The sequence below is a fragment of the Rhipicephalus microplus genome, chromosome 4 (assembly GCF_043290135.1).
Source record: "Rhipicephalus microplus isolate Deutch F79 chromosome 4, USDA_Rmic, whole genome shotgun sequence".
NCBI lineage: Eukaryota > Metazoa > Arthropoda > Arachnida > Ixodida > Ixodidae > Rhipicephalus > Rhipicephalus microplus.
Window position 1 is genome coordinate 118,111,525 of NC_134703.1, and position 25,882 is coordinate 118,137,406.

General features: G+C 46.9%; 1 protein-coding gene across 1 annotated transcript; it reads left to right on the forward strand.

Annotated features, from left to right (window-relative positions):
• Window positions 1–254: 254 nt before the first annotated feature.
• On the forward strand, window positions 255–25,232 carry LOC142814411 (uncharacterized). The gene is made up of 5 exons (XM_075893166.1): window positions 255–287; window positions 1,692–1,813; window positions 4,311–4,428; window positions 13,450–13,617; window positions 25,068–25,232. The coding sequence occupies exons 1-5, from the start codon at window positions 255–257 to the stop codon at window positions 25,230–25,232; spliced, it is 606 nt and encodes a 201-aa protein (XP_075749281.1).
• The last annotated feature ends 650 nt before the right edge of the window (window positions 25,233–25,882 follow it).

The window sequence follows — 25,882 nt, forward strand, 5'->3', positions numbered from 1 at the left end:
TTGATTTCTATCACAACTGCGCCTTGCGCAACTTTACAGGGAATTCATACGGCTTCATCAGCCGTGCAGGACATCGTCTTCTCTTCAATGTCGGTCTTGAATGGTTGAAACCAAGAGGGATTCTGTCGGTGGCATCATCTAAAACTTTCCAGACGAGTGTGAGCACGGCACAGAACTCTCTTGATCAAAGCAAGATCTATGAATTGGGATTAATGAAAGGTCTGCCAATCCTGGAAAAGTGGGCCGGAGTATCGATGACGGAAGAAAATTTGAATAGCATCTACTCCGTGAGTTTTTTCGGCCACCAGCTGTAACTTAACGTCGTATGGAGTGCTCAGTGTTGGAGTGGCCTCTTTGATGCAATGAAATAGCATTTGATTCAGCCTTGTGTATGTGAGACAACTGCAATATATAAACATTCATAATGTAGAAAGCGAACAACATTTTACAAGCGGCACAACCATCATAAAAGATTGCCATAATCGCTTTGCTATACAGCTCTATGTTTATGAGATATATAAGACTACAGAAACAGTAAAGTAAAGCTTTAAAATTCATCTACAACAGAATTACATGTGATTATTACTACAGTGTAAGAAACCTTGTCCTTTGAACATCTTTTGTTTTGTTTTTCTGAACCAGTATTGAAGTCTTCCCAAAAAGTCGATTCCAAAAGTTTCAGTGGAACTTATTTCCAGTGGTAATCTGTGTAAACTTTAGACCATGGTCGCACATATTCAAAATGTAATGCGGCTCAGGCATTTAGGACGTTTAATAATACCAGAGTGTCTATAACAAATAGTATGCAGCAACCCGTGCTTTTGGTATTGTCTAAGACTACGCATAATGTGCAGTTGTCATGAAGCCTCTACATGTAGAAGTGGCCTTACTTTCGAAGTGACTTCAGCCTGTCTGGTGTAAAGTTAGGCTATAGTAAAGCTCGTCTGCTAGGTATTGTCACTAATTTCGCGAGCCTTTTTTGAGAACACTATTCAACCCTTGAAATGGTATTATATGCGGATCTAATGCTCTCTGATCTAAAGAAACAGAAGCAACTGCATCCTAGTAAAATGATTTATTTGATGAAGGGAAATATGTGATCTACGCCGAAGTGCCTGAATTTTCGAGCTTTGAGAAATTTCAGACAAGTCCGACTCTTCTGGGAGTTAGACTTGATGCATACATGCTGTACAAAGTCAATAAACTACCTCTTCTTTTCCGAGTCAGCTAGAAATTGAGTGGAAAGTGTGTTTATAATAAAATGATGTACAATTGACAGTAGTGTGTAGCCTACCATTCGAGAGTGCAAGTTGTCCGTAGAAATAAAATTTTCTGATAGCTCGGAAGCTTTTGAAGTGGTACTAATACCTTTCAAGTAAGAGCACTAGAGTGTAAGCTATATATATTTGAGGTTTTTGTTGTAGAAGTTATGCATACTACCTGCAGATTTCTTGTGCTCCTTTGTCAGCAAGAGGCTTTTGCAGCACCTTTAAGGTTGAGAGCTATAGAATACTTTAAATTACGAAGTAAATAGTTGTTTTTAACACACCACAAAGAAGGAAGGGTTACGGGTATATAATATATAAAATGTTTACATCAAAGCAAGTGTTCTACCTATTCTATCTTTTCGAACATCACGCAAATTGTTCAAAGTCCCAGGAATTAATGGCGCTGCTTTTCATTTTCTACAGATTTTCTATTATACAGTTCTAAACACTGGTGTGAGCGGCGACGATGTCAGAAATTTCTTTGCGTTCAAACCGAACGAGGAAGCTACACGGAAGTATATGGACTACCTCACACTGCTCAACAGGTATGCATTGCAGGCCTTCTAAGATCCGGAGGTTACTACTAATAAAAGGCGTATTGTCCGAAAATATCTCTGTACTTTCCGACCGGCATGCGCTCCTTGAAGGCTGATGAATGAAACTGATATATAAGTAGTGGCGTCAAAGCAAGCAGAAAAACAAAGTGGCCGACCCCACGTGCAGCGGCAAGTGATCATATGCGAAACACCAATGAGGAAGGTTGATATGTCAGAACGTTACTAGGCAGACGTAAATTACGCCGTATATGACTTCCGTGTCATATTCAGCTTGTTAGAACGTGTCATTTACCTTCGTCATCTATTCAAGTGACGTGATACCAAATTTTGTATGTGTAGAGCTAGCCAAACGGAGTGAGCATGAAGTCATGTTTCACCTGACACACACGTTATGATTGTCATGTTTGTACATGTCATTAGAATTAGTATATGTCATTAGAAGCTTCCGAAAAAGCTGCGAGCGCATCATGAGCGTGGTATATGGTCATGTTCTTACGCGACACGAATGCCCTGATTATCATGTTTGCACAATTCATGTAGGTTCGCCATTCACTCACGTTACCTAACACCAAATGTGGCATCTGGGAAGCTAGTGAAGCGGCTGCGAGCGTGAGCGTAGCATGTTGTCAAGTTTAACATGACACGCCAGACATGATTATCATCTTTAAATGTGTCATTTATCTTCGTAATTTGTTCGCGTCACTTCATACCAAACTTGGTATATATGAAGCCGCGAGCAGATCGTGAGCGTGACCTGTAGTCATGTTATTACATGGCACGCATCTCATGATTATCATGTTTTCTCAAGTCATATACCTGATCACATCCCTTTACGTCCCGTAATACCAAATTAGGTGTTTATGAGACCAGGCAAACGACCACGAGCGCACCAAGAGCGTGGTGTGTAGTCATGACATGACATGCATGTCATGATTTCCACGTTAGGGTCTGTCACTTATGCTCGCCACGCTGTCATATTATACCATACGAGATTTGTTTTCATTCTTGCGTTTTTGTATATATAGAAACCTATACATATACGGTGCATGACATCGACGCCGACGCCCACGCTGATGCCGGCGGCGAAATACAGCCGATAGTGTTCATATATTGAAGAAGAACGGCTATTTGGGCTAGTTGTTTGGAATTCATGGTAATGAGGGCTGCAGCGTGAGCACGAAGGTGCTAGAAGAAACGTGAAACGAAAGGCGAGGCAAGGAAAGCAAAGAGGACAACACGAGCGCTCACTACCAACTGAACTTTATTATTCGCAGCACACATGATAATATATACAGCAGGCAATCTATTAACAGCAAACGTGAGCAAGGTGACATATTCTGGGGAAGGGTATAAAAAAGGTACAATGATAAAATGGCTAACCCTTATCTAAAAGCGTGAACTCTTTGTCATGCAAGGCCACCGAAGGTTAGCTCACGCATCCGTCACCATGTTTTCTAATAAAATATGCCTCAGCTAGATTGCCTGTTCTATATATTATCATGTGTGCTGCAAATAATAAAATTCAGTTAGTAGTCAGCGCTCGTGTTCTCCTCTTTGCTTTCCTTGCCTCGCCTTTCGTTTCACGTTTCTTATAGCACTTTCGTGCTCGCGCTGTAGCCCTTATTACCATGAGTGTTCATATAATTGCTCTCGCAATAAAAGGGAGCGTGCCAAAAACGCTCGCGCTCACCTGGAGAAATAGCGGGCATGAAGCACCGAGGGGCTTGCCTCGAGCAAGAGGAGCTTGGCTCCTTAAACATTTGTGTGGAGAAATCAAAGTGCTCTTCTTCGTTTGGTTCAGGACCCCATTGACTCACGCACTTCGTTGTGCCAGCTCAACACTACCTACGAGTCCGAGCCGTTTATTGCAGTCTGCGGAGAGGAATGGGAGGGTGAAAATAATGAGCTTGGCTACGTTGGTGTGGACATTCCCCGGTGGTGCGATACACGGCGCGTTTCGTTCCACAGCAAGGGGTAGTACACAGCATGTTGTGTTTGTGGGCAGGGGGAAGAAATCACGTATATCCTATGTTAATCGAACATTTAGGTATTAAGAATGTGCAGTTCAGCATTCATATAACGTTAAATATCAGGGCCTTAGAAATGTAGCACCACATGATTTGACGTAAGGGTACTACGGTTCGGGGCGAAGCATTTCATGGTCGAGCTTTGTCCCTCCAATGTCTTTTGTCCGTTCTCCTGGCTTGCACGCGCTGGGAGCACTAGCCACGTGTGCAACAAACGTAGGTAGAAGAGGAGAAAGACGATCGCGGGTGCGCTCATGGCGGGCTGTTTCTTTCGCTGCGGCACCCCAAGAGCCATAAAACGCGCTCGTATCACGGTTCTCTCTCTCTCTCATGGTCATGGAGGGAACTTCGTTAGGAAAGAAACAAAGAGTGAATGTGCGAAGGTTAATGTTCCCTCGAAGCTTCACCCACTCCTCATCATTCACTTTGTGGTTATGCAGTGATTTTATTTTTTGCAGAATCGGGCACCTGAGCATTGTGATAATCCTGACAATAACTGACGAAGACATGAAAGAACTCATGCCATCGTCATCGTGGGACAAATCTTGCCTACCTCAATCTAACCAGACAAAAATGGTAGGTCACTTTGACGCTTTTGAGTTCTTGCTCTTAGAATCACTGTTAGCAAGAGAGAGAACAAACGCCGACAGCTGCAACCCCATCCTGATATCAAGCTTCGTGTTGACGAAAATCAAAATGTCCTAACAGTAAGCCTCATCTAAACACATCACCACTGCACTTGGACAAATCACCAAAATTACAGTGCACGCAGCAGCCTACGACATCACCTCTCATGGTATTGTGCCTCATAATTCTTAAAGGCGTGGTCAACAGAATAGGCCATGAAATCACACCAGACGACTTCCTGTCAGAAGTTGAAGTACCGGGCTACGAGGTCCTTACGTGCAGACGCCTCGGCAACTCCGGAGCAATGGTGCTCACATTTTGTGGCAAGCGAGTCCCTTTCTTCGTCAACGCGTACGGACAGTGTCTTCGCTGCTACCTCTACAAACGGACTATTCCCCACTGTAGAAAGTGCAACAAAACAGGACACCACGAGGTTGTGTGCCCACAGCCTCCTGACACACCGAAATTTTGAGTGTGCGGGGATTCGCTATCACCTAACAACCGCGAGTGCCGTTCTTCTTGCGTGCTTTGTGGTGGCGACCACCCAACGGCTGCCAAACCATGCCCAAAGCGGTTTTGCAACCAGTCAACCGACGCAAACCACCCCGGTCAGCTACTCCCACCAAGAAGGCCCAGTCACCCACCATCTCTCAGCCCCGGACGGCAAAGCAGTGCGTCCGGGAGTGCAGCCAGGCGAAGGAGCCGTTCCAGGGATAAGTCGGGGCCCAAGCGAGGAAACTCGTCATCGTGGAGCGGTTCGCTGGCCAGCAGGGATCTCAATATTGCCCCATCTGCACCAAAACGCACCACGTCTCCGACACGTAAAACACAGCGACCGCATCCTTACATACGCCCCTCCCGTTTCCTATCACCGTCCCGAAAAACCGTCCCAACAGCCGCAGCTGCTGCAGTCCCACTTCTCACCACCCTCCACCAAGATTCAGCACAGTCTGAAATGCCTCCATGTACTACCGACGCCCCGCTATTGCGTGATGATGGCGAGATACCGTAGGTCAACGCGTGACACCCCTCTACACCTACGTGTGTGGCAGTGGAATTGCAGGGGGTATCGTAGGAAACGTGGAGCTCTAATGCAATTCATTGCGACGCAGCGGATTACCTCGATGTCATAGCGTTACAAGAAGTACCATGTACCCCTACGCTTCCGGGTTACACCACATACACGGACGTAACGAACAGTACAGCACATCGAGAAGCTACACTAGTTTCTAAGCATGTCACTGTCATAGAATACACCCTTCAAAACACCTCCATCTCACATGTGCTTCTCGAATTGGTCCCGTGCTCTCATTCCAGTAGCAGCCTGTACGTGCTTAACGTTTACAGTGCACCTAACGCCAGGAACGATGACTTCGCTCATCTGTTTGCACAACTATGCAAGTTGGGTAAACACATAGTTATTGTAGGAGATTTCAATGCCCCCCGTCCGGCTTGGGGCTACGCAACACAAACGCCTAAAGGCCGATGACTCGCACAGGTTCGCTCGTTTCATCGCATGACCCAGCTGACAGAACGTGATCAACCCACTCGCCTAGGTAATAGTGTGAGCAGGGACACATTCCCCGACCTCACGATAGTCAAGGAGGTTAGTCACCATTCCTGGTGCAACGTCACGGTGAATCTAGGCAGTGATCACCATATAATAACTACAGAGCTCCAAGGAGCAGTCACGCGTGCCCCAGAGCGCATCATCAAACTAACCAATTGGGATGCATTTTGGCGTAATAGTACAACTACCCATCAGGACTCTCCTTCCCTAGAGGCTTGGATATTGCAACTTCATTCCAATTTTCAAAGAGCTACCAAACTCATCGCTGCGACGACAGAAATGCCAGATGTGGACCGGCATCTGCTGCATTTCTTGGATGCCCACAGAGGCTTGACACGGCGGTGGCGGTGACAGAAACACAACCGAAAACTTTGTCTCCAAATCGTCCAACTGGCTACTGAGGCACATGACTATGCGAACATCCTCACTAGCAACAATTTGCATAGCCCCGCCGTGGTGGTCTAGTGGCTAAGGCACTCGGCTGCTGACCCGCAGGGCGCGGGTTCGAATCCCGGCTGCGGCGGCTGCATTTCCGATGGAGGCGGAAATGTTGTAGGCCCGTGTGCTCAGATTTGGGTGCACGTTAAAGAACCCCAGGTGGTCTAAATTTCCGGAGCCCTCCACTACGGCGTCTCTCATAATCATAGAGTGGTTTTGGGACGTTAAACCCCACATATCAATCAACAATTTGCATAACTTCTGCAATCGACTCAACGCCTCACTGAGTACACCTCGAACGTGGCATATACTCCATGCTCTCTTAAATCCCACGCAGACAAAATCACACACTGCTAACGCAATCCGCACCATTCTCCACAAATCAAGGCTCGACGATGCTGCACACCTTAAAGCAACACTGTATCCACAGGCCCCCGTCCCGCTTACCGTGATTATCCACACGTATGTGATACGCCTCTAGATGAGGAAATTACAGAAGCAGAGGTTAGGGCAGCTTTGCAAAGCATTAAGTGTAAGACTGCACCCGGTACAGACGGGATTACGTACACCCTTCAGCGTAATTTATATGACCAGTCCATCGAATATTTACCCGCTTTTTACAACGAACGTAGCAACAACGGCACGCTACCGCAGCAGTGGTGACACGCAGAAATGATACTTATTTCAAAGCCTGGCAAGCCGCTATCCCTCCAGAATCTTTGCCCCATATCCTTAACTTCACGTGTTGCTAAACTCTTTGAACACGTTGTCCTCTGTCGACTACAACGATTTCTCGAAGACAATCACATTTTTCCTGATACACTATCCCGCTACCGTCCTGGTATCTCTACACAGGACGTAGTATTACAGCTTAAGGAGGACGTGTTGGATAGCCCCACTTCAAACCAGGTCCGAGATGTTCTGGCCCTGGATCTGAAGGGTGCTTTTGAGAACGTCTCCCACGACCTTATTCTTGACAATCTCGCTTCATATCAGTGTGGCTCCCGTATCTACAATTACCTCAGTCCTTTCTTTCTGACCGCACAGCCACTGTTGGGATTGGAGACCTCCGTTCGGACGTCATTCGTCTCGCAGGCAGAGGAAGACGACAGGGCTCGGTTCTCTCACCCACTTTGTTCAACGTGGCTACGGCTTAACTCCCTTCCCTATTACAACAGGTTCCCAACATCCAGAATGCCATCTATGCAGAAGACTTTACAATTTGGGCAACCAAAGGATCAGACGGAACCATTCAGGACGCCCTAGAGGAAGCTGTGTCTGTGATACAAGACTAAGCTGCTGCCAGCAGCCTTACGTGCTCGGTGGATAAGTCGGAGTGTTATTGGTATACAAGCGGCACCGCAAAATCGCTGATTCTCCTGACATTTCGCTGTTACTTGATGGCTGTCCTATCCCTCTGGTACCACGAATTCGCATTTTAGGCCTCCACCTTCTGTCCGACGGCAAGGCCTCGCACACTACACACCTTCTGGCTCAGCAGATAACTCAAATTACACACATGATCCAACGCATCACCAATCGCAGGAGAGGCCTCTGTGAGAAGGATGTTCTCCGCTTAGTACAAGCACTCATAGTTAGTCGGCTCACCTATCATCTTTCCTTTCACAATCTCACGCTACCTCGAATCAAAAAGATGGACATTCTTCTACGGACAGCTGTGAAGGCGGCTCTCGACTTTCCTCCACACGCATCTACACAACGCCTCCTTCAACTAGGAGTCCACAACATCGTAACCGAACTCATCGAGGCCCAGCACAACAGTCAGCTCCAATGGCTCAGTCAGACCCATCAGGGCTGCGCCATCCTGTCTCGTCTTGGCTACCCGATTCCCGAAAAACACGCACAAGTACCGCGACATAAACTTGCTTCTACTGTCCGCGCACTCATCAAAGTGCCTCCGATTCCACGCAATATGAATCCCTCCCGCCACGCCGGTCGTCGATGTGCCCGAATTCAGGCTATGACGCGCATCTTTGGTGATGGTACCTCAGACTTGCAAGTACTTTACACTGATGCAGCACGCTACCCAGAGATGTCAGCCATGTGTTTAGCCGTGACAGACGACACAGACGCCCTTGTGGCGTCTGCCACACTTCGCACTACAGACAGTGGTCTGGCAGAGGAGGAAGCTCTTGCTCTGGCAATTGTTCACGGTACGACACTGTCACATGACTCCCCTGTCACTATTGTAAGAGATTCACAAGCTACTTGCCGTGCTTTCGCTCAAGGACTTGTGGCTTCAGATGCACAAAATATCCTCTCTTCTGTCTCACCGTCCGCATTACGTCCTGTGCGTATCGTTTGGACTCTTGGACACGCCACACTCCATGGTAATAAACGCGTTCATGCGGTTCCCCGAGAGCTGATTGGCCGGGCTTCATTGGAATAGCTGTCTAATCCAGACGACGCACCGACAAAACCACTAAACTACAACGCTACACTGGAGTACTACCGACAAAGCCGTTCTACGTATCCTCCCCCTCAACCTTCACTTAACAGAGCAGATGCTGCCGCTTGGTGGCAACTACATACCAATTCATTTCATTGTCTTCAGTATGCTAAATCGCTTTCATCCGACTCTCTGCCCCTCCTACTGCCCCTTCTGTGGATCTGTACTGACGGTGTAACACTCCACGTGGGAACGCTCCGCCCCACGGGGCGTTCCTCCTATTCCCACCCCCACCCCTTCCTCTTGGGAGTCTGAACTGCACAGCTTACGCCGGAAAGAACAGCAGTAGCTGGTCAAGCGGGCCCGCAGGGTCGCGCAAGGCAATGGAGCCCTGGACTGAGGGCCCGACCCAAAGAAGGCTCAGTGTGTGCATTTGTTATTATTAAATGTCTATTCTCTCTCTCTTTCTTTCTTGCTCTTAAAATTGAAATACAACAATGACCAAAATGGAAGTAAAGAAGTGGCGTACTTCTAATAACGTAATTTCGGTCTGTGCCTTCAGTCACTTTTTCTGGTCTTCCCAGAGAAAATTCATTACGCCACAGGCACTTTAAAAACCGATCTTTGGATGACGTAGCACTTTACACTGACATGATGTGAAATTTTTCTGGGCACAGCAAAAGACAGCTAGCGCGCCATATGTGTCCAACATTCTTGTTCCTTTCGTTCTTTGCGTTGTTTCAAAATGAAACCAAACCAAGTAGCCAAACTCTCACTTTCTCTGCACCATATTATCAATTTATTTGTATTTTGCGACAAACCACGAGTGCACCAACCATGCAGGCGCTGATTTTCAACAGAGCTTACAGTCTATGCGCACCACTGTATGAAGACGCACACGCTCTGTAGACCCTGTACACAATCCGCTGCCATATAGCAACCGTCATCTCACAATTTCGTCATGTCGAAGACAAACACACTTCGCATGTGTGAAGCGCAACGTATGTATCAATGTGTGCAGGAGCATAGGACCGACAATGCCGACGCATTTCTGCGTGCCATTTTGCTCAGCCTGAGGGAGATGTAGGGTGCACATGAGGGACAGGGTACCGCTATCACTTTCAACTGATAAAGGTAAAGCTTAGGGATCCCTCAAACTTCAGCATCACGTGTTTGCAGGCGAAGACAAACCGGCTTTGTGTACCATCTTTAAAGCTGCATCGAGTGTAATCGAGCATGCTTGCGCCGTTATTCACAACAGTCATTTTTGTATTGCATAACGATAAGAAATTTACATGGAACCAGTAGCTTTTGTGTATCATTGATTCTCGCCAAACGAACTGATGTGCTGGAGCGTCTTGTTTGTAGTTTTTTATCGTGTCATTCAGCAAGGTAGAATTCCAAAGATTGCTTTGCGCGCAAATTCATTCAATCTACGCATTTCTCAGGCCTTTCTTGTCCTGTAATTGCGAAATTCAGAGGCGTAACTCAGATACCTCCGCGCCCCCACTTGCTTTTTTTGTTTGTACACCATGAAAGACCTATATCGTGGGCGAACTTTTGACATAAATTGAAAAAAAAATGTTGCTCCAACAAGTGTGTTACATCTAACCACGGGTGAGTTAATGTTGGTTACCCAATGAGGTTACGCAAAACTTTCCTTCTCAGCGAGTTTCTATTGAAACGCACCACTCGGTCTCGGCAACGAGGACATAAATGCGAATACTCTTGTCTAATTGCATATTTCCGAGCACGTGTTGCCAGTATGTGCAATGAAATAGCTGCTCTATAACACCAACTTCTTGAACCAAGTAACACCTTTATGTTCATTTATTCGCGCGTCAGTTGCAGGATTTTGTACATTTTTTGTACATTATGATTTGTGGTGACGCTATACAAACAATACGTCAGTGATTAAACAAGCGAAACATTGATTTGTTAAAAAAGGAAGTAGAATAGTGTTTCAATAAATATTACGTGCATAATACATAGCTTCGGCTTCGGCTGTCCATTATAAAAAACGCCTTGATATAAGTTAAGAACACTTTTCTATCTTGAACTTTGCCCGTACTCATGCTGTTCTAAGGTCTGCTCACAACGAAATTCAAACTGCATGCATAATATTTAGCTGTGTAATAACGCTTCATAGACTACACTAAAAAAACGGACAAAATTCATAAGCTAGCACAAAACGCCATTCTCAATCACAATTGGCTTGTGACTAGGTGAAAAACTTCTACTTTGTTCTCGTTCTGAGGAAGCTTTTTTACACGTAATAAGTGCAATAGCAATAACTTGGAATTGCCGGTAAAGTCTACAGATCGTTAGTGCCTCACCTGACGTTTTTGTCTGCCGATTTCCTACAAATAAAACGAGATAAAAGCAAGGAATGGCAGCAGCGACAGCAATGATTGAAAATGAACGCGAATGTGTTCTCGCCTGGAAAAGGGAACGCTAACATAGGCAATACCCGATGATGCTGATGAGAATTCACAATAAGCGCGTTGCAGAGCACACATTTTCTTTTTGTCATAGATAATGATGAACGTGAACAACCTTTCGGAAAAGCAACGCTGACGAGTTACCCCGCAGACGAAAGCTTGTGAAGTAGCGACAGAGCGGTAAAGTTCACCAGAAGCTGCTGTTCCGGAGACGAGAGCGCGGCATGGGGTGGCTCACTGTCCATGCGAGCGCCATTCTACCCCGAAAACGAGAACTCGAAAAGCAGTGGCACAATGGCAACGCCGACAGCAAACTGCTGACCCGGAGTTGAGGGCGTGTCTCATCGACAAAAACGCATTCTATTATACATTGTATGTACTATATACACGACACACCTTCTATATATATTGCATGTACTATACACACGCATTGTCACTCATTTACATGCACGGGGAGGCAATGCCACGCGTGATTTACGGTAATAGTTATCTCTAGTTCTCCCTCACTCGTCAGGATTCACTTCGCGGATATGGATAGCTCTTTGCATTGAAAATTTTCACGTACATTACACCAGTTGGTAAACACCAGTGTTACACACTAGCCACGATGCCCAAGAGTGACTCTGGTTTGCGGGCCCAGCATTGCACGCACGAAAATTCTGTGTGATCGTGACGACACAGAGGGGGTTGTAGATGAATCGGTTTACCTTGTGTTACCTTATCCGGAGGTTCTGTGCTCGGTTCCTGCTGACGGCAACTTGTATTTTGGTCACTTTGATTACTCTTCATTTTGGTCATAAGTGCTACAACGCAGTTTAAAAAAAAGCAAATATAGCTTCTTATTAGTTCCTGGTCTCCCGGGCCTCAGTGCCTTTTGACTTCCTTCAGAGTATTCGAACAAACAAGGGAGCCCTTAGTTTATACGTTTTCCTTGGCATGACGCGTCATTCTTGTGATGCGTTGCAGTTGTTTTTAGCGGAGTGAAACGTATACACTACGCGTGATAACGAGATAATCAACTATTCTAGCCAAACCAGAAATTTACCCCTAATCTTCAATAAAATTTGGCAGACGAGTGGATATTATAAAGACATCATAAAAATGTCGTGGACAGATAAGCTAAGACTAAATCTTCGAGAACAACACAAAAGGGGGCTGGAAAAATTTGCCTTTTTTACGGCACTCATGAAAATAGTGTATTCCTAGCTGCAATCGCACCTGAAACGTATGCCAAACGTGGAGTTGGGCGTGTGGGGTACGAACCATTGGCCGATCACGTTTTAGAACACAGGAAAAGTAAATATTGGTAAATGTGTGGTAAAAACTGGAACAAAAATGACTGCTACCTGTGTGCTTCGCTGCAAGTGCCATCATAAGACAATAGTGTTCTGTCTGGAGGCGTTGCGTGATACATGGATGTTATCTGGCAGTAATGTTCGAAAATAGAAGCTTGTGTATAATACCAGTAGGTGGCAGCTCCATATCGGCTAAACGTAGCGTAAAAAACAACCACTTTTTCGTGCATGGCGTCGCATTGTCAGATCAGCGTAACAGACACTAGAATCTTTAGAATTACGTATCTATGCTTCTTCTTGTGGTCAAACAAATCCTGATTATTAGCGTATGGATGCTGCATCTCACATAAGCATAATATTTCATTATGATCGGTAATGTTAACAAGTATGAACGCAGCCACCAGATGAAGATTGCTAGGTAGTGAGCAAGAGCCAAATCACAAGGTGGCTGAATTATGCGACAGCCTAACAGACGGGCCGACTGACCTGATTTACTACAATCCAGTATCTTACGGAACTACTATAGTCTTCAAACATCAAAACTTTAAAGCAGTTTTCCCATGATACTATTAAATATCTTGATTATCCGACAGGCAAAATAACATTTACAAAAAAATACCCAGCAACCATCTTGTCTGCACATTGTGCTCATTGCGACTCGAACACACGTACCTTTATAGGCCATAAGTCTGTCAGAAGCGATTTCTTAAGAGGCATAGGTGTCGTTTTTGCCTTACGTATATATTGCCTCTGCCTTTGGGGAGAGCTTGTTGATGGTATCAATGTAATGCAATTCCTTTTCTATATTTTGTTCAGGTTGACGCTCTTGATGCAATATTACGGTTTCCCAACCCGAGCGTCAACTACACACTGTCGGTAACTCTACGGCTGGATATTTTTTACGGCGCGTCGCTCCCCAGTCCTAACAGCCACCGACTGCCCATACAAAGTGTTTCGTCCCACGGAGCCCGCAGTTTTTCAGACGTGAGTACAATTAAAAAAACTCTTGTAAAATCTAAATTTTGCTTGCTTTTTTTCGAAGCTTTTTTACAACGTTAGAAACAAGTGTAGTCGCGTAAAATATGGTTCCTTTGACGATGCGAAAGCGGTGGTTTTCGCGCAGGTGGGAATGGGGCTTGCACAGAAAGGTAAGATAGTAAAGACAGAGATCGTGGTGAGAAATCAGCTAATATAAATAATTATATATGTTCCAATCAGGAACTTTCTGCTTCCGACTTGAAAACTGAAAGTAGGTGATGTGCCTTTAAGCACAATGGCAGATTAATTTGGCTTCAGCCGTACACAACAACTTCAGGTACTCTGCAGTCGAATCGAAACTAGTGCGGTCAGGCACTCTGTGAGTTTTCAGCAGTGCTTAACCTATTTACGCTGCGAACGAAGAGCGCTGAGAAGCTTGATTGTTTATATAGCTTGGACAGCATGTTACGGGAATGTGCAGTACACAAAGGTCGTTTGGTTGTCTCTTCGGAAGTGCTGCGGACGTGTTGGTAGCCCACGTTTCAAAGCTCATAAATGACCGACCAACTATACGCCGCTAAGCTAGCCCTTAAGGCAGCACGCAAGCGACAGTCCAAGCGGCCATCTAGGCAGCCCCAGGCCCAGGCCTCTCATTCGCCGAAATTTAAATAAAGTGTTTTCACTTCTACAATAATCACGACGTGTTTGTAACATGTGCTATATGTACCTAATATTTCATAGGTTTGTTCGATATGTTTGCTCACATCTCAAGTGCTGCCCGAGCAAACGCAGTCGGTAATAAAAAAACCGAGAAATAAAAACAGGAGTCTCTCCAGTCCCGAATACTTGTAAACCAAAGTGAAGGAACACCGCTTGCAGAGTGTAGAGAGCGACTGTCGCCTACTTGATATACACTATACCTATAAAACCATGTTCTAGAGAGGGGAATGCAACATAAAAGCAGTGCGCCACACCGTCATCTTAGTTGTAATTGCGATGGCCCAACATGGCAGTAATAGCGTTGCGCCTAATAAATTCTACCCGGAGTGACTCTAGCGTGTCTATTTGTCCCTTTGCTGCAACGTCGCATGCGCGTCATTTTCTTTTTTTTTGACGCTGTTTGCAGTTATGTGAACAAGAGCTCAATGGACGCTCAAAGACTTCTTCTATACATTATGTAAACCGTGATCATTGCGCATTCGCCGATGGCGCAGCTCCGAGATCAGTTATAAGCTTCGAAACGCCAGCAACAATAAGACAAAAGGTGGGTGGCTTCACTCTATCAAAGAACTAGCAGCATGACAGCTGGCATGATATATTACATTACGTCAAGGCCACGATCTCATTAATGTTGATGAGTTTTTTTACTAAATGTTGATAGTTTGCACAGGCTGACAATAAAGGTTGCCAATCAGCGCGGTAATAATTCATGATTAGTTTCGGGGCTCCGCTCATAGCTCGACTAGGCAAGACTAAAATATATCGAGCCGGCGCTGGGTCAACCTACTTCTGTAAAAAAAGCGAGCATCACGAGATAAATTACACTTACCAGTCTGGAGTAAGCATCTTTCTTTTTATGCTATGTTCTGTTGCAGTTAGAGCGCTCACATATTCTGTCATTTTTTTTAGTTCGTGTATATGATGTTCATAGCATCAAGTTACAAAAGTATTATGTGCTTCTTTTACTGTTTGCGATTTGAATTTGAAGGACTTTCAGTTTGTTCGTGTCAATCAACAACACAATATTTGTCGCATGTATTGATGGTGGTACTGTATATAAAATATTGGTCCCACTACTCCTTGGGCTCAAGTAGGGCCTTTAAAGATGTGCATAAAAATAATAAAGATAACTTGAAAAGAAACACGTATTTTTAGCTCGAAGTATGGAATGATTGGTAACTCAGACACAAACATGCATGAAAACTACGAGCCGTTACCTCGATGAAGCAGCTGAAATTCTAACTAAAGTGTAGACGTGCAGCCGGTTATGGTTTAAAAATGATTGCTTCCAGTTTCAAAATTAACAGTGAAGTACGAACACCGAACTATAGCAAATAATACGATTCATACCACATTGTATGGAACTCTGAGTACAATGTCTTACTTGTTCTATATCTAATTATCCATCCATTCATCCATCCGTCCGTCCGTCTGTCCGTCCATCCGTTCATCTATCTATCTATCTATCTATCTATCTATCTATCTATCTATCTAATCTACATCTATCTATCTATCTATCTATTTATCTATCTATCTATCTATCTATATATCTATCTATCTAGCCGCCTGCGATATTTAGAGCTCCTGGCCGTTTGCATAATGTTATCGACAACAAACTTGATATGGCATAACATGACTGCATTGAGAACATAGTTGACTAGTCATAACTTGAAAATCAAGACATGTATGTGACAAATGTCGTGATTTACATTTCGCGGTCCTGCAGCTCTTGGGGTGGTTTTGTTCACATGGCTTGTTGCAAAATTGGTTAGGTATGGCATGATTGCATAGCAAACACAAGCGACAGACCCTAAAATGAAATTTATGACATGCATGTCACGTAACAACTTGACTATATGCCACGCTCATGGCACATTCGAAGCCGTTTCGCTTGTGTCACATATACCAAATTTGGTATTACAGTACGTGACTGAATGAGGAAGGTTTGTGACTGCTGCAAACATGATAAATATGATATGCGTGTCATGTATCAACATGACCACATTCCACGCTCATGATGCACTGGGGGCCGTTTCGTTAGCTTCAATTATACCAATTTTGGTATTATGGGACGCGGATGAATGACGAAGGTACGATACTGGTGCAAACATGATAAACATCAGATGGGTTTCATGTAACAACTTGAATACATGCTACGCTCTTGATGCGCTCGCGGCCGTTTCGCTTGCTTTACATGTACCAAACTCAGTATTATGCGACGCGAACGGACGACATAGGTAAATGACACATCCAAACATGATAATGCCGCGCCTGAAACAAAGAACGAAGACGATGTGCGCGCCAACAGCTCGTGAAAAGGGGGACTGAAGAAGACGACGTGCCTTTGTTTTTGCTCGCCTGCTCTTGGCTCCTGCATAAAAACACACGCCGTCGGTTCTCGGACTCAACGTCTTGGTGCACTGCTTACGTTGAACACCGAAACTGGTGGAAGTGCTGGGTTGCAAGCCTGCTGACGCTCAACACCCCATCTGGGAGCCGTTCATCAAGTCCCGACACGCCGCCACCTGTTACGACACCAGTGCACCGCTTCAATCGGCGGTTGCTAGGCCTATCTCTTGAGCTGACCTTCTTCGACGAACATTCTACCAGGCATTACGTACCTCTACCGATGGCCTCCGCTAGCCAGCCACAGTTGGTCCAAGGGATACAAGGCAGCCTCGTTTCCAATCCAGCCCAGGTAACTCTTCTTCAGCCGCTTGTGCCTGATCGCTTCAGTGGTGCCCCACATGAAAATGTTGAAGATTGGCTTGAGCATTACGAACGCGTTGCCGACATTAACCAGTGGAATGGTCAACAGAAGCTCGCCCGCACATACTTCACTCTCGATGACGGCGCTCACACGTGGCTTGAGAGTCGAGAAGGCCGTATATTCACATGGGATGAGTTTCATCAGCAGCTGATTGACACCATTGCTAGCGTACACCGTCGAGAGCGGGCCCAGCAGTTGCTTGAGCTAAGGCTTCAAAAACCTAACGAAACTGTGGCAACGTTTGCTGAAGACGTGACGCTCCTCTGTCGTCGGGCTGATCCCAACATGTCCGAGGAGAAGAAGTTGCGCTAACTTATGCGCGGCGTGAAAGAACAACTGTTCGCTGGACTTGTGCGCAATGTCCCAACTACCGTGGCCGATTTTATAAGAGAAGCCACTGCCTCTGAGCGTGCTCTGCACCAAAGATCGAGACAACATGATCGCTCGTCCACTACCACCCCAATCAACGCCGCTTCAGTGACTCTGGACAATCAAGGCTCCCTACGTTACCTGATCAGAGATATTGTCCGAGAAGAAATTCACAAACCTTGGACCCCTCCAGCGGATACACCAGTGACCGACGTTGCCGCAGTCGTTCGTGACGAACTTAGGCACGCTTTTTCAGCAGCTGATCTCGGTCGCGATCAGCGTCAACTGAGTTACGCCGACGCTGTCCGCCGTCCATCACCCGTCCCGCCTATTACATCATACTACCAGCCACCTACAGCCTCACCTTCGTCGCAACCATTGCAGGAGGCTTTCAGACGACGGCCCATGTCTCCGATGTCTCCATGCCACCAGCCACCACTTGCCACGCCTTACTCACCATCACGAGAGGACATAACACGCCCACAATTTCGCAGAACGGACTCGTGGCGCACCGTCGATCGACGCCCTCTCTGCTTCAACTGTGGTGGTGCCGGCCATATAGCTCGCTATTGTTGGTACCGCGACACATCGCTTCGCCCGTGTCGGCCAGGGTATGACGGTCGCCGTGCCAACGACGACTACATTGTTCGCCATGACGACCCTGGTTTTCGAGGATCTTCAACAACGTGGTCTCCTTATCCCGAGTCGCCTCCTAATCGCCAGCCCGATTCCGCCCACAGGTCACGCTCTCCATCTCCCGCTCAGACATCGTCACCGAATCGACGTACTTTTGCTGACCTTCGGGGAACAAGGTCGCCCAACACTTACCGGGGAAACTAAAGGTGGTGACCTCTCGGGGTAAGGTCGCAGCCCGACCACAAGACGATAAAAAGTCCCCAGTACTGCCGCTACAGAACGACTCGAAGCCGACGAATATTAACAACAACGAAATGGTGAGCGCCGACCTCAATGTAATTATTGATGGGGAGCAAGTGACGGCCTTAGTCGATACGGGTGCTGATTTTTCCATAATGAGTCACAAGCTGGCTGATCATCTTAAAAAGTAAAAACGCCATGGACAGGACCACATATAAGAACAGCGGGTGGTCAATTGCTGCTCCCTACTGAAAGATGCACTGCAAGAATCAGCATAGGAGATTCTTCTTTCGTCGTGACTTTCATTGTTCTCCCAGAGTGCTGCAAAGATTTAATTATAGGAATGGGCTTTCTCAGGGAGCATGGCGCAATAATCAACATCCCGGACCGCGTGGTTTTATTTTACGAGAGTGCTCGTCTGACTGATCCTACATCACCAGACCACAAATCCTTTCGTCTCAAAGACCACAATATAGTCGTGCCGCCTCGATCATGTATCTTCGTTTTAGTAGCATGTGACATACCGTTCGACGGGGAAGGAGTCGCCGACCAACTAACTTCGCTGCTTTTCACTCACGGGGTTTCCGTAGCACGAGGAATAGTCAATGTCACCAACGGCCGAACGAACTTGCTGTTGACCAATTTCACCTCCGAGCGACGGCACCTTCCAAAAGGCACAACGTTGGCACATTTCGAAGAGATCACAGATGTTCATGACTGCTTTTCAGCACTTGAAGCAACACCTGCACAAGACCCACGTGACCTAGAACCTAACCTTGACGTCAGCCCTGCTTTAACTCAGCAACAGCGGGAACGCCTGCTTGTGCTGCTAGACGAGTTCCACGACTGTTTTGCGTCGACCTCGAAAGTTGGCCGGACGTCCTTGACCAAGCACCGAATCATCACAGAGGACACGGCTAGACCAATCTATCAAAATCCGTACCGTGTGGCTTCAAAAGAACGAGAAGCGATAGAACAGCTGGTAACAAAAATGCTTGAAGACGACGTTATTCAACCGTCGAAAAGCCCCTGGGCATCATCTGTTGTTCTAGTGAAAAAGAAGGACGGCAGCCTGCGTTTCTGTGTGGACTATCAAAAGCTAAATCAGGTTACAAAAAAGGATGTGTACCCGCTTCCCCGCATAGATGATTCGATTAACAGGCTTCGAAACGCGCGTTACTTCTCTTCCATGGACTTAAATAGCGGATATTAGCAAACTGAAGTAGAGCCCAGAGTCGTGAAAAAACCGCTTTCGTGACGCCAGACGGACTGTACGAATTTAAGGTTTTACCATTTCGCTTGTGCTCCGCACCTGCTACTTTCCAGCGTCTCATGGATACTGTTCTCTCTGGGCTTAAATGGAGAACCTGCCTAGTATACCTTGACGACGTCATTGTGTTTTCTACAACATTTGACGAACACCTTGAACGATTGCAAATGGTCTTGCAGGCCATACGGGCCTCAGGCATGGCGTTCAAGCCGGAGGAACGTCACTTCTGCTTTGAGAAACTGCAGTTTCTTGGCCATGTCATCAGTAACGCAAAAGTTCGTTCAGACCCCGAAAAAGTCGCCGCCGTCGCACAGTTTCCCACACCATCAGATAAAAAGGCAGTGAGGCATTTTCCGGGTCTCTGTGCATATTATCGGCGGCTTATTCCAGATTGCGTCACCTTTAACTCGTCTCACGAGGGATGACGTTGAATTTGTTTGGGGCGACGAACAGGAAGATGCTTTCAATGACTTGCGGCAACGTCTACAGACGACCCCCATGCTTGCCCACTTTGATGACACAACCCCTACAGTGCTGCATACTGACGCCAGCAATGTTGGCCTCGGAGTTGTGCTTGTGCAGCGCCAGGACGACGAGGAAAGAGTGATCATTTACGCAAGCAGAACTCTGTCACGCACAGAAGCAAATTACTCGACCACTGAAAAGGAATGCCTCGCCGTGGTGTGGGCAGTTATGAAATTTCGCCCATACCTGTACGGCCGCCCATTCAGGTTATCAGTGACCACCATTCGTTATGTTGGTTAACAAGTCTGAAAGATACTTCCGGGCGATTGGCACGCTGGAGCCTTAGACTACAGGAGTTTGATGTAACGATGGTGTATAAGTTGGGAAATTGACACACGGACGCCGACTGCCTATCTCGATAACCAATAGAGTTGGCTGCTGCTTTTGATAAAGAGACAGCGTTCCTCGGAATCCTCGACACGTCAACCATCGGAGATCACCAGCATGACGTTCCTGAGCCACTTGGCTTGAATAATTATTTAGAAGGACGAAGCCAGAATGCACCCAGAGCCTTTACAAGAGGAATATCATCGTTCTGTCTGCGAAACAATGTCCTTTACAAAATGAACTTCTCGTCAGACGGGTCCACCTACCTGCTTGTCGTCCCTACCACTCTTCGTTCTGAGGTGTTGCAAGCGTGCCAGAACGAGGTAACATGCGGACATTTAGGCTACATGCGCACACTGAGCAGAGTTCGAGGGAAATATTACTGGCCTAGACTCACCGCTGCCGTGAAGCTTCATGTTCGGACCTGCCTCGATTGCCAGCGGTGCAAGTCACCTCCAACTAAACGAGCCGGTTTGATACACCCTGTACAGATCCCGACAACGCCATTTTACCAGATCGGAATGGACCTTTTGGGCCCACTTCCCACCTCTGGTGTTGGTAAGCGCTGGGTTATAGTGGTGACCGACTACCTTACTCGCTACGCTGAGACAAAAGCCATCCAGAGAGGCACAGCAGAGGAGGTAGCCCGGTTCTTCATGGAGAACATTGTGCTGAGACATGGTGCGCCATCGATTGTTATAACAGCTTGCGGAACCGCATTCACGGCCGCGCTTTTAGATTATGTGTTGGTGCTCAGCGGTACTATTCATCGAAAGTCGACAGCTTACCATCCACAAACAAACAGGTTGACCGAGCGACTTAACAAAACTCTGGAAGACATGTTTTCAATGTATGTGCACATCGAACACAAAAACTGGGACGAGATTCTCCCTTACATAACGTTCGCATACAATACTGCGAAACAAGAAACCACACGGATGACTCCATTCAGCCTTGTTCACGGACGAAAAGTAAGAAAGATGTTAGACACAATGCTGCCACACGAATGCGATAACAACGAAACGAGTGCTGACGCGTTTAGTCAACGCGCAGAGGAAGCCAGGCAGCTCGCACGTCTGCGAATATACCAAAAGCAAGAGTACAACGCAGGCCGCTATCTCCAACGTCATACACCTGTAACGTACAAAACCGGGGACAGGGTACGGGTGTGGACGCCTGTACGAAGACGGGGACTATCCGAAAAATTGAGCAGAAGGTACTTCGGACCTTATCGAGTGCTGCGACAACTAAGTGACGTTACCTATGAAGTCGTCCCGGATAGCCCAAACTCTTCAAGGCGTCGCCAGCACCGACCTGAGCTTGTGCACGTAGGGCGCATTAAGCCATACGTCAGCGAGTGACTCTGGGACGCACCGTCGCTTCTACGAAGTGACTTCATGCGGGAATTACTGTCTCAGCTATAGCATCGGGGCGATGCTCTGTTAAGGGGAAGCAAATGCCGCGCCCGAAACAAAGAACGAAGACGATGTGCGCGCCAACAGCTCGTGAAAAGGGGGACTGAAAAAGACGACGTGCTTTTGTTTTAGATGCGGAGCATCTAATACTCGAGGCTTGTAGTGCGGCGCCGTCCGCAAGCTTCCTCCTCCTTCTTCCACCATCTGTGCATCCCTTCCTCCTCTACACACCGCGCGCGCTTCACTCCTCCACCATCTGTGCACTCTTCCTCCTCTACACACCGCGTGCGCTTCTCCTCTTCACGAACATTCGCTAGCTGTATAATGTAGCGCGCATGCGCCGTCGCGCTTCGAGAACATCGGCAGCTGACGCGCGTGCATGCGCCGTTGCGCTTCTTCCCCTTCTCGAACATTCGACAGCTGACGCGCGCATGCACCGTCACCCACCATCTGTGCCGCGCGCGCTTCTCCCTTTCGAGAACATTCTACAATTCTCCTGATTCTCAAGGGGACGCGCATGCGCCGTCGCGCTTCGAGAACATTCAACAGCTGACAGTGCATGCGCCGTCGCGCTGTATATATACTCAAGGTCGGCGCTCGCTCGCTCAGTTGCCGCTCGTCGGTTGGTTTGTACGGCGCGTCGACGTCCAAGGTCGCGGTGAAATGAATTCCAACGAATCCACAAACACAATGATCGACGTCCCTTCGACCAGCGCCGCCCTTTCGCATACGTGTGTACGTGTTCACTCATTTAACACCCCCTCCTACAACCACGTTTACCAATTTAGCCATCGACCCAAGTAAGTCTCAATTTAACACCCCATTTCACAACCACGTTAACCAATTTAGCCATCGACCCAAGTAAGTCGCACTTTAACACCCCGTTAACAAATTATATGCTCCGCATCCTCCTCAGTGTTCCCCCGAGGGAAGCTGCGGGCAATCTTTTTGCTCGCCTGCTCTTAGCTCCTGCATAAAAACACATGCCGTCGGTTCTCGGACTCAACGTCTCGGTGCACTGCTTACGTTGAACCGCGACAATAATCACGACACGCATGTCATGTAACAACATGACTACATGCCACATTGATTATGCGCTCGCGGCCGTTTCGACAGCTTCACATATGCCAAATTTGGTATTACGTGACGTCAATGAATGACGAAGGTATGTGATTGGTGTAAACATGATAATCATGAGATGCGTGTCTTGTGGGAACATGACTGCATGCCAAAGTCAAGGCGCCAATACGTTTTGTCATGACGTGGTGCACTTGCTCGCCGGCGTTCATATCGCTGCGTCCCGCCAGCGTTGCCACACCAGGCGCCGGTCCTGGCATATACTGGCAGACGCGTGCTGCGCTGCGTAGCTTTGGCGCATGCACGTTTCAGCGTGTCCGGCGTCTCTCCGTCATGAAAAGCGGCAGACGCAGTGTTGTCTGGGCAATGAATTGGCACAAAATGCCGCATTTCGCATTTCGCGCCGATTGCCGTCTGGCCACGCTGACGGACGCTGGTCACGGCTGGCATCAGACTATAGACTGCTCGCGTTTCACTAAGGTAGCGTCGCTGTGCCTAGCGTGCGCACGCGTCAACGCTACATTGGAGTATATTGGACCCTTTATGATGCACTCGCGGCCATTTTTCCGGCTCCACGTATACCAAATTTGGTGTTACGTGACTTTAATGGATGACAAAATATTTGACTGGTGCAAACATGATAATCCTGAAAAGCGTGTCATGTAAGAACATGACAACATACCACGCTAACAGCGTGCTCACGGCCGTTTCGCTAGCTCCACATATAATAAATTTGGTATCACGTGACGTCAATAGACTACGAAAAGAAGTGACACCTGCAAACATGATAATCATGATACGGAAGTCATGTGCGGCATCATTTACCTCCCCCTCGTTTAAATTTTAAAGTAACATACCAACCTTTCTCATTCGTGCTTCGCATATAGTCGATTCCCACTGTACGTGGGATCTGCCCATTTCTTTGCTTAACGCGCTCTCGCAAACGAATTACCCATGTTTGTCCTCGCTCTTCCTGAGTATAAATAGGTTTTCACACAACTGTGGCTCTGTTCCGCATACCACAGCCTGTGGGTTAGGTATATGTCCACCACGCGTCTAAAGGAAATCATTTATTAGATATCCGAGTAGGTCTTCACGTTTTTCGTGTCATAGCCAGCCAGAAATTTTGTACCCTTCAGCAATATTCTTGGTCTACCTCTACTTCAGAAGGCGATCACGAAAGCAATCAGACGTACACGTTTAGATATGTAGATAAAAACGCTAAAACTTCTGGCATCTGCCACGACATGTTTGGCATTTGTTAATAATTAAAGACACTTTGAAAACACAGTTGAAGGAAATGTTTCACAGGCATAATTCAAGGCGTTTATTAACTCTATACATGCTTCCGTTTACCAGTGCGATATGAGAACCTTTCGATATATGCAATATGCGTAATTGGTAAGCATTCGTAAGGTCATATAAAACGTATGTAGCGCCACGCCAGTCTTGGGCAGCTCCCGCGGCAAAGAAGAAGTGAGCCACATCGCTCGTGATGCGCGAGCCGCGACTATTTTCAGAACGGCCAAGCTGCTGACCTGACTTGACGCTGCAGCGGCGAGTACGCCTACGCCTGCGTCCCAAATAAAAGCTGTGACCTCCGCACTGGCTCATCACCACCGTTTGTCTCTCTGATTGATATGTGGGGTTTAACGTCCCAAAACCACCACATGATTATAAGAGACGCCGTAGTGGAGGGCTCTGGAAATTTCGACCACCGGGGGTTCTTCGACGTGTACCCAAATCTGAGCACACGGGCATAGAACATTTCCGCCTTCATCGGAAATGCAGCCGCCGAAGCCGGGATTAGATCCCGCGACCGGCGGGTCAGCAGCCGAGTACCTTAGCCACTAGACCACCGCGGCGGGGCCCCGTCTGTCTCGTACCTGAACACGTACATGCATGCGTTCGTACCCAATATTATGTTATGCGAACGGCGTGAGCACATGATGTACGCGAGATAGTAGTTTCCGATGCTTATGTAATACGAATAGTGTAATGGAAGTACTGCAGGGCACTTCGAACGACCGTTCAATGTTCCTTAACTGACATGCTGCGACTGCGCGAATGTTTTGTAGATAAAAGTGTATGCGTTCCTTTTATGCAGATGTTTGCGACCTACAACTACATAGAATACTCAAGAACTTCTACATACGTCGTCGGATGGACCGTGTACAATGTGACGCGTGGTCTGTCTCCAGACAACTGCCTTGGACACCAAATTCGCATCAGACAGATCCGCAAAGTGATTGACACAAACAGCTACCCTTGAGTACCTGGACTATATAAGACCAACTTTGAGAAAAAAAGAATAACAAAAAAGATTCTAAAAACTCTGCAAACTGAAGTAATGCTCAGGTCAAGTTTATTTATCTTCTCTTGTGAAAGGCTCTTAGAAGTTGATATCAACGTCGAGCGCGTACAGCAAGAGTATGACGTACACGCAGAGAATGCTGCTCGTACAACTACACCCGGTGCACAAATGACGTGGGTGCAGCGGAAACGTTCGAAATTTCAAGCGATGGCTGAAAATGTGAAATATATAGCATTTGAGTAGTTAGTGCTCGCACAAAACAAGAAATGTGAATATCGAGGAGGACGGGCTGTTGCTTGTGTGTATTGTTCGTGTGCTAGATTATTAATCATAGGGGAAGAATATTCAAGCTCACGTGTATATAATGCCAGGGAGCGGAAGCTCCTTTTACCTATGTATCGCTGTCAGCAGCGGCAGCGCTCTTTTTGCTACTGGCGGTCGCTGGGCGTTCTACTAGAAAAAAAATTGAATCACGAACACAAAATTTCTTTCATCACGTAACTGGTGACGTTCCTAAATAGAGGGCAAGGACGAGAAGTAGAGAGTAGGAGGGCTAACGGAAGCCTCTCTTTCCTACTCAGCATGCAAAAGGAATGCACTCGTGCCTT

What these genes read in the sequence shown, in the direction of transcription:
- LOC142814411 (XM_075893166.1), top strand. Translation starts at nt 255, where the DNA reads ATGACGGAAGAAAATTTGAATAGCATCTACTCC. An exon ending in TACCTCACACTGCTCAACAG is followed by an intron (nt 1,814 to 4,310) that starts GTATGCATTGCA and finishes TATTTTTTGCAG; the next exon opens with AATCGGGCACCTGAGCATTG. An exon ending in AATCTAACCAGACAAAAATG is followed by an intron (nt 4,429 to 13,449) that starts GTAGGTCACTTT and finishes TATTTTGTTCAG; the next exon opens with GTTGACGCTCTTGATGCAAT.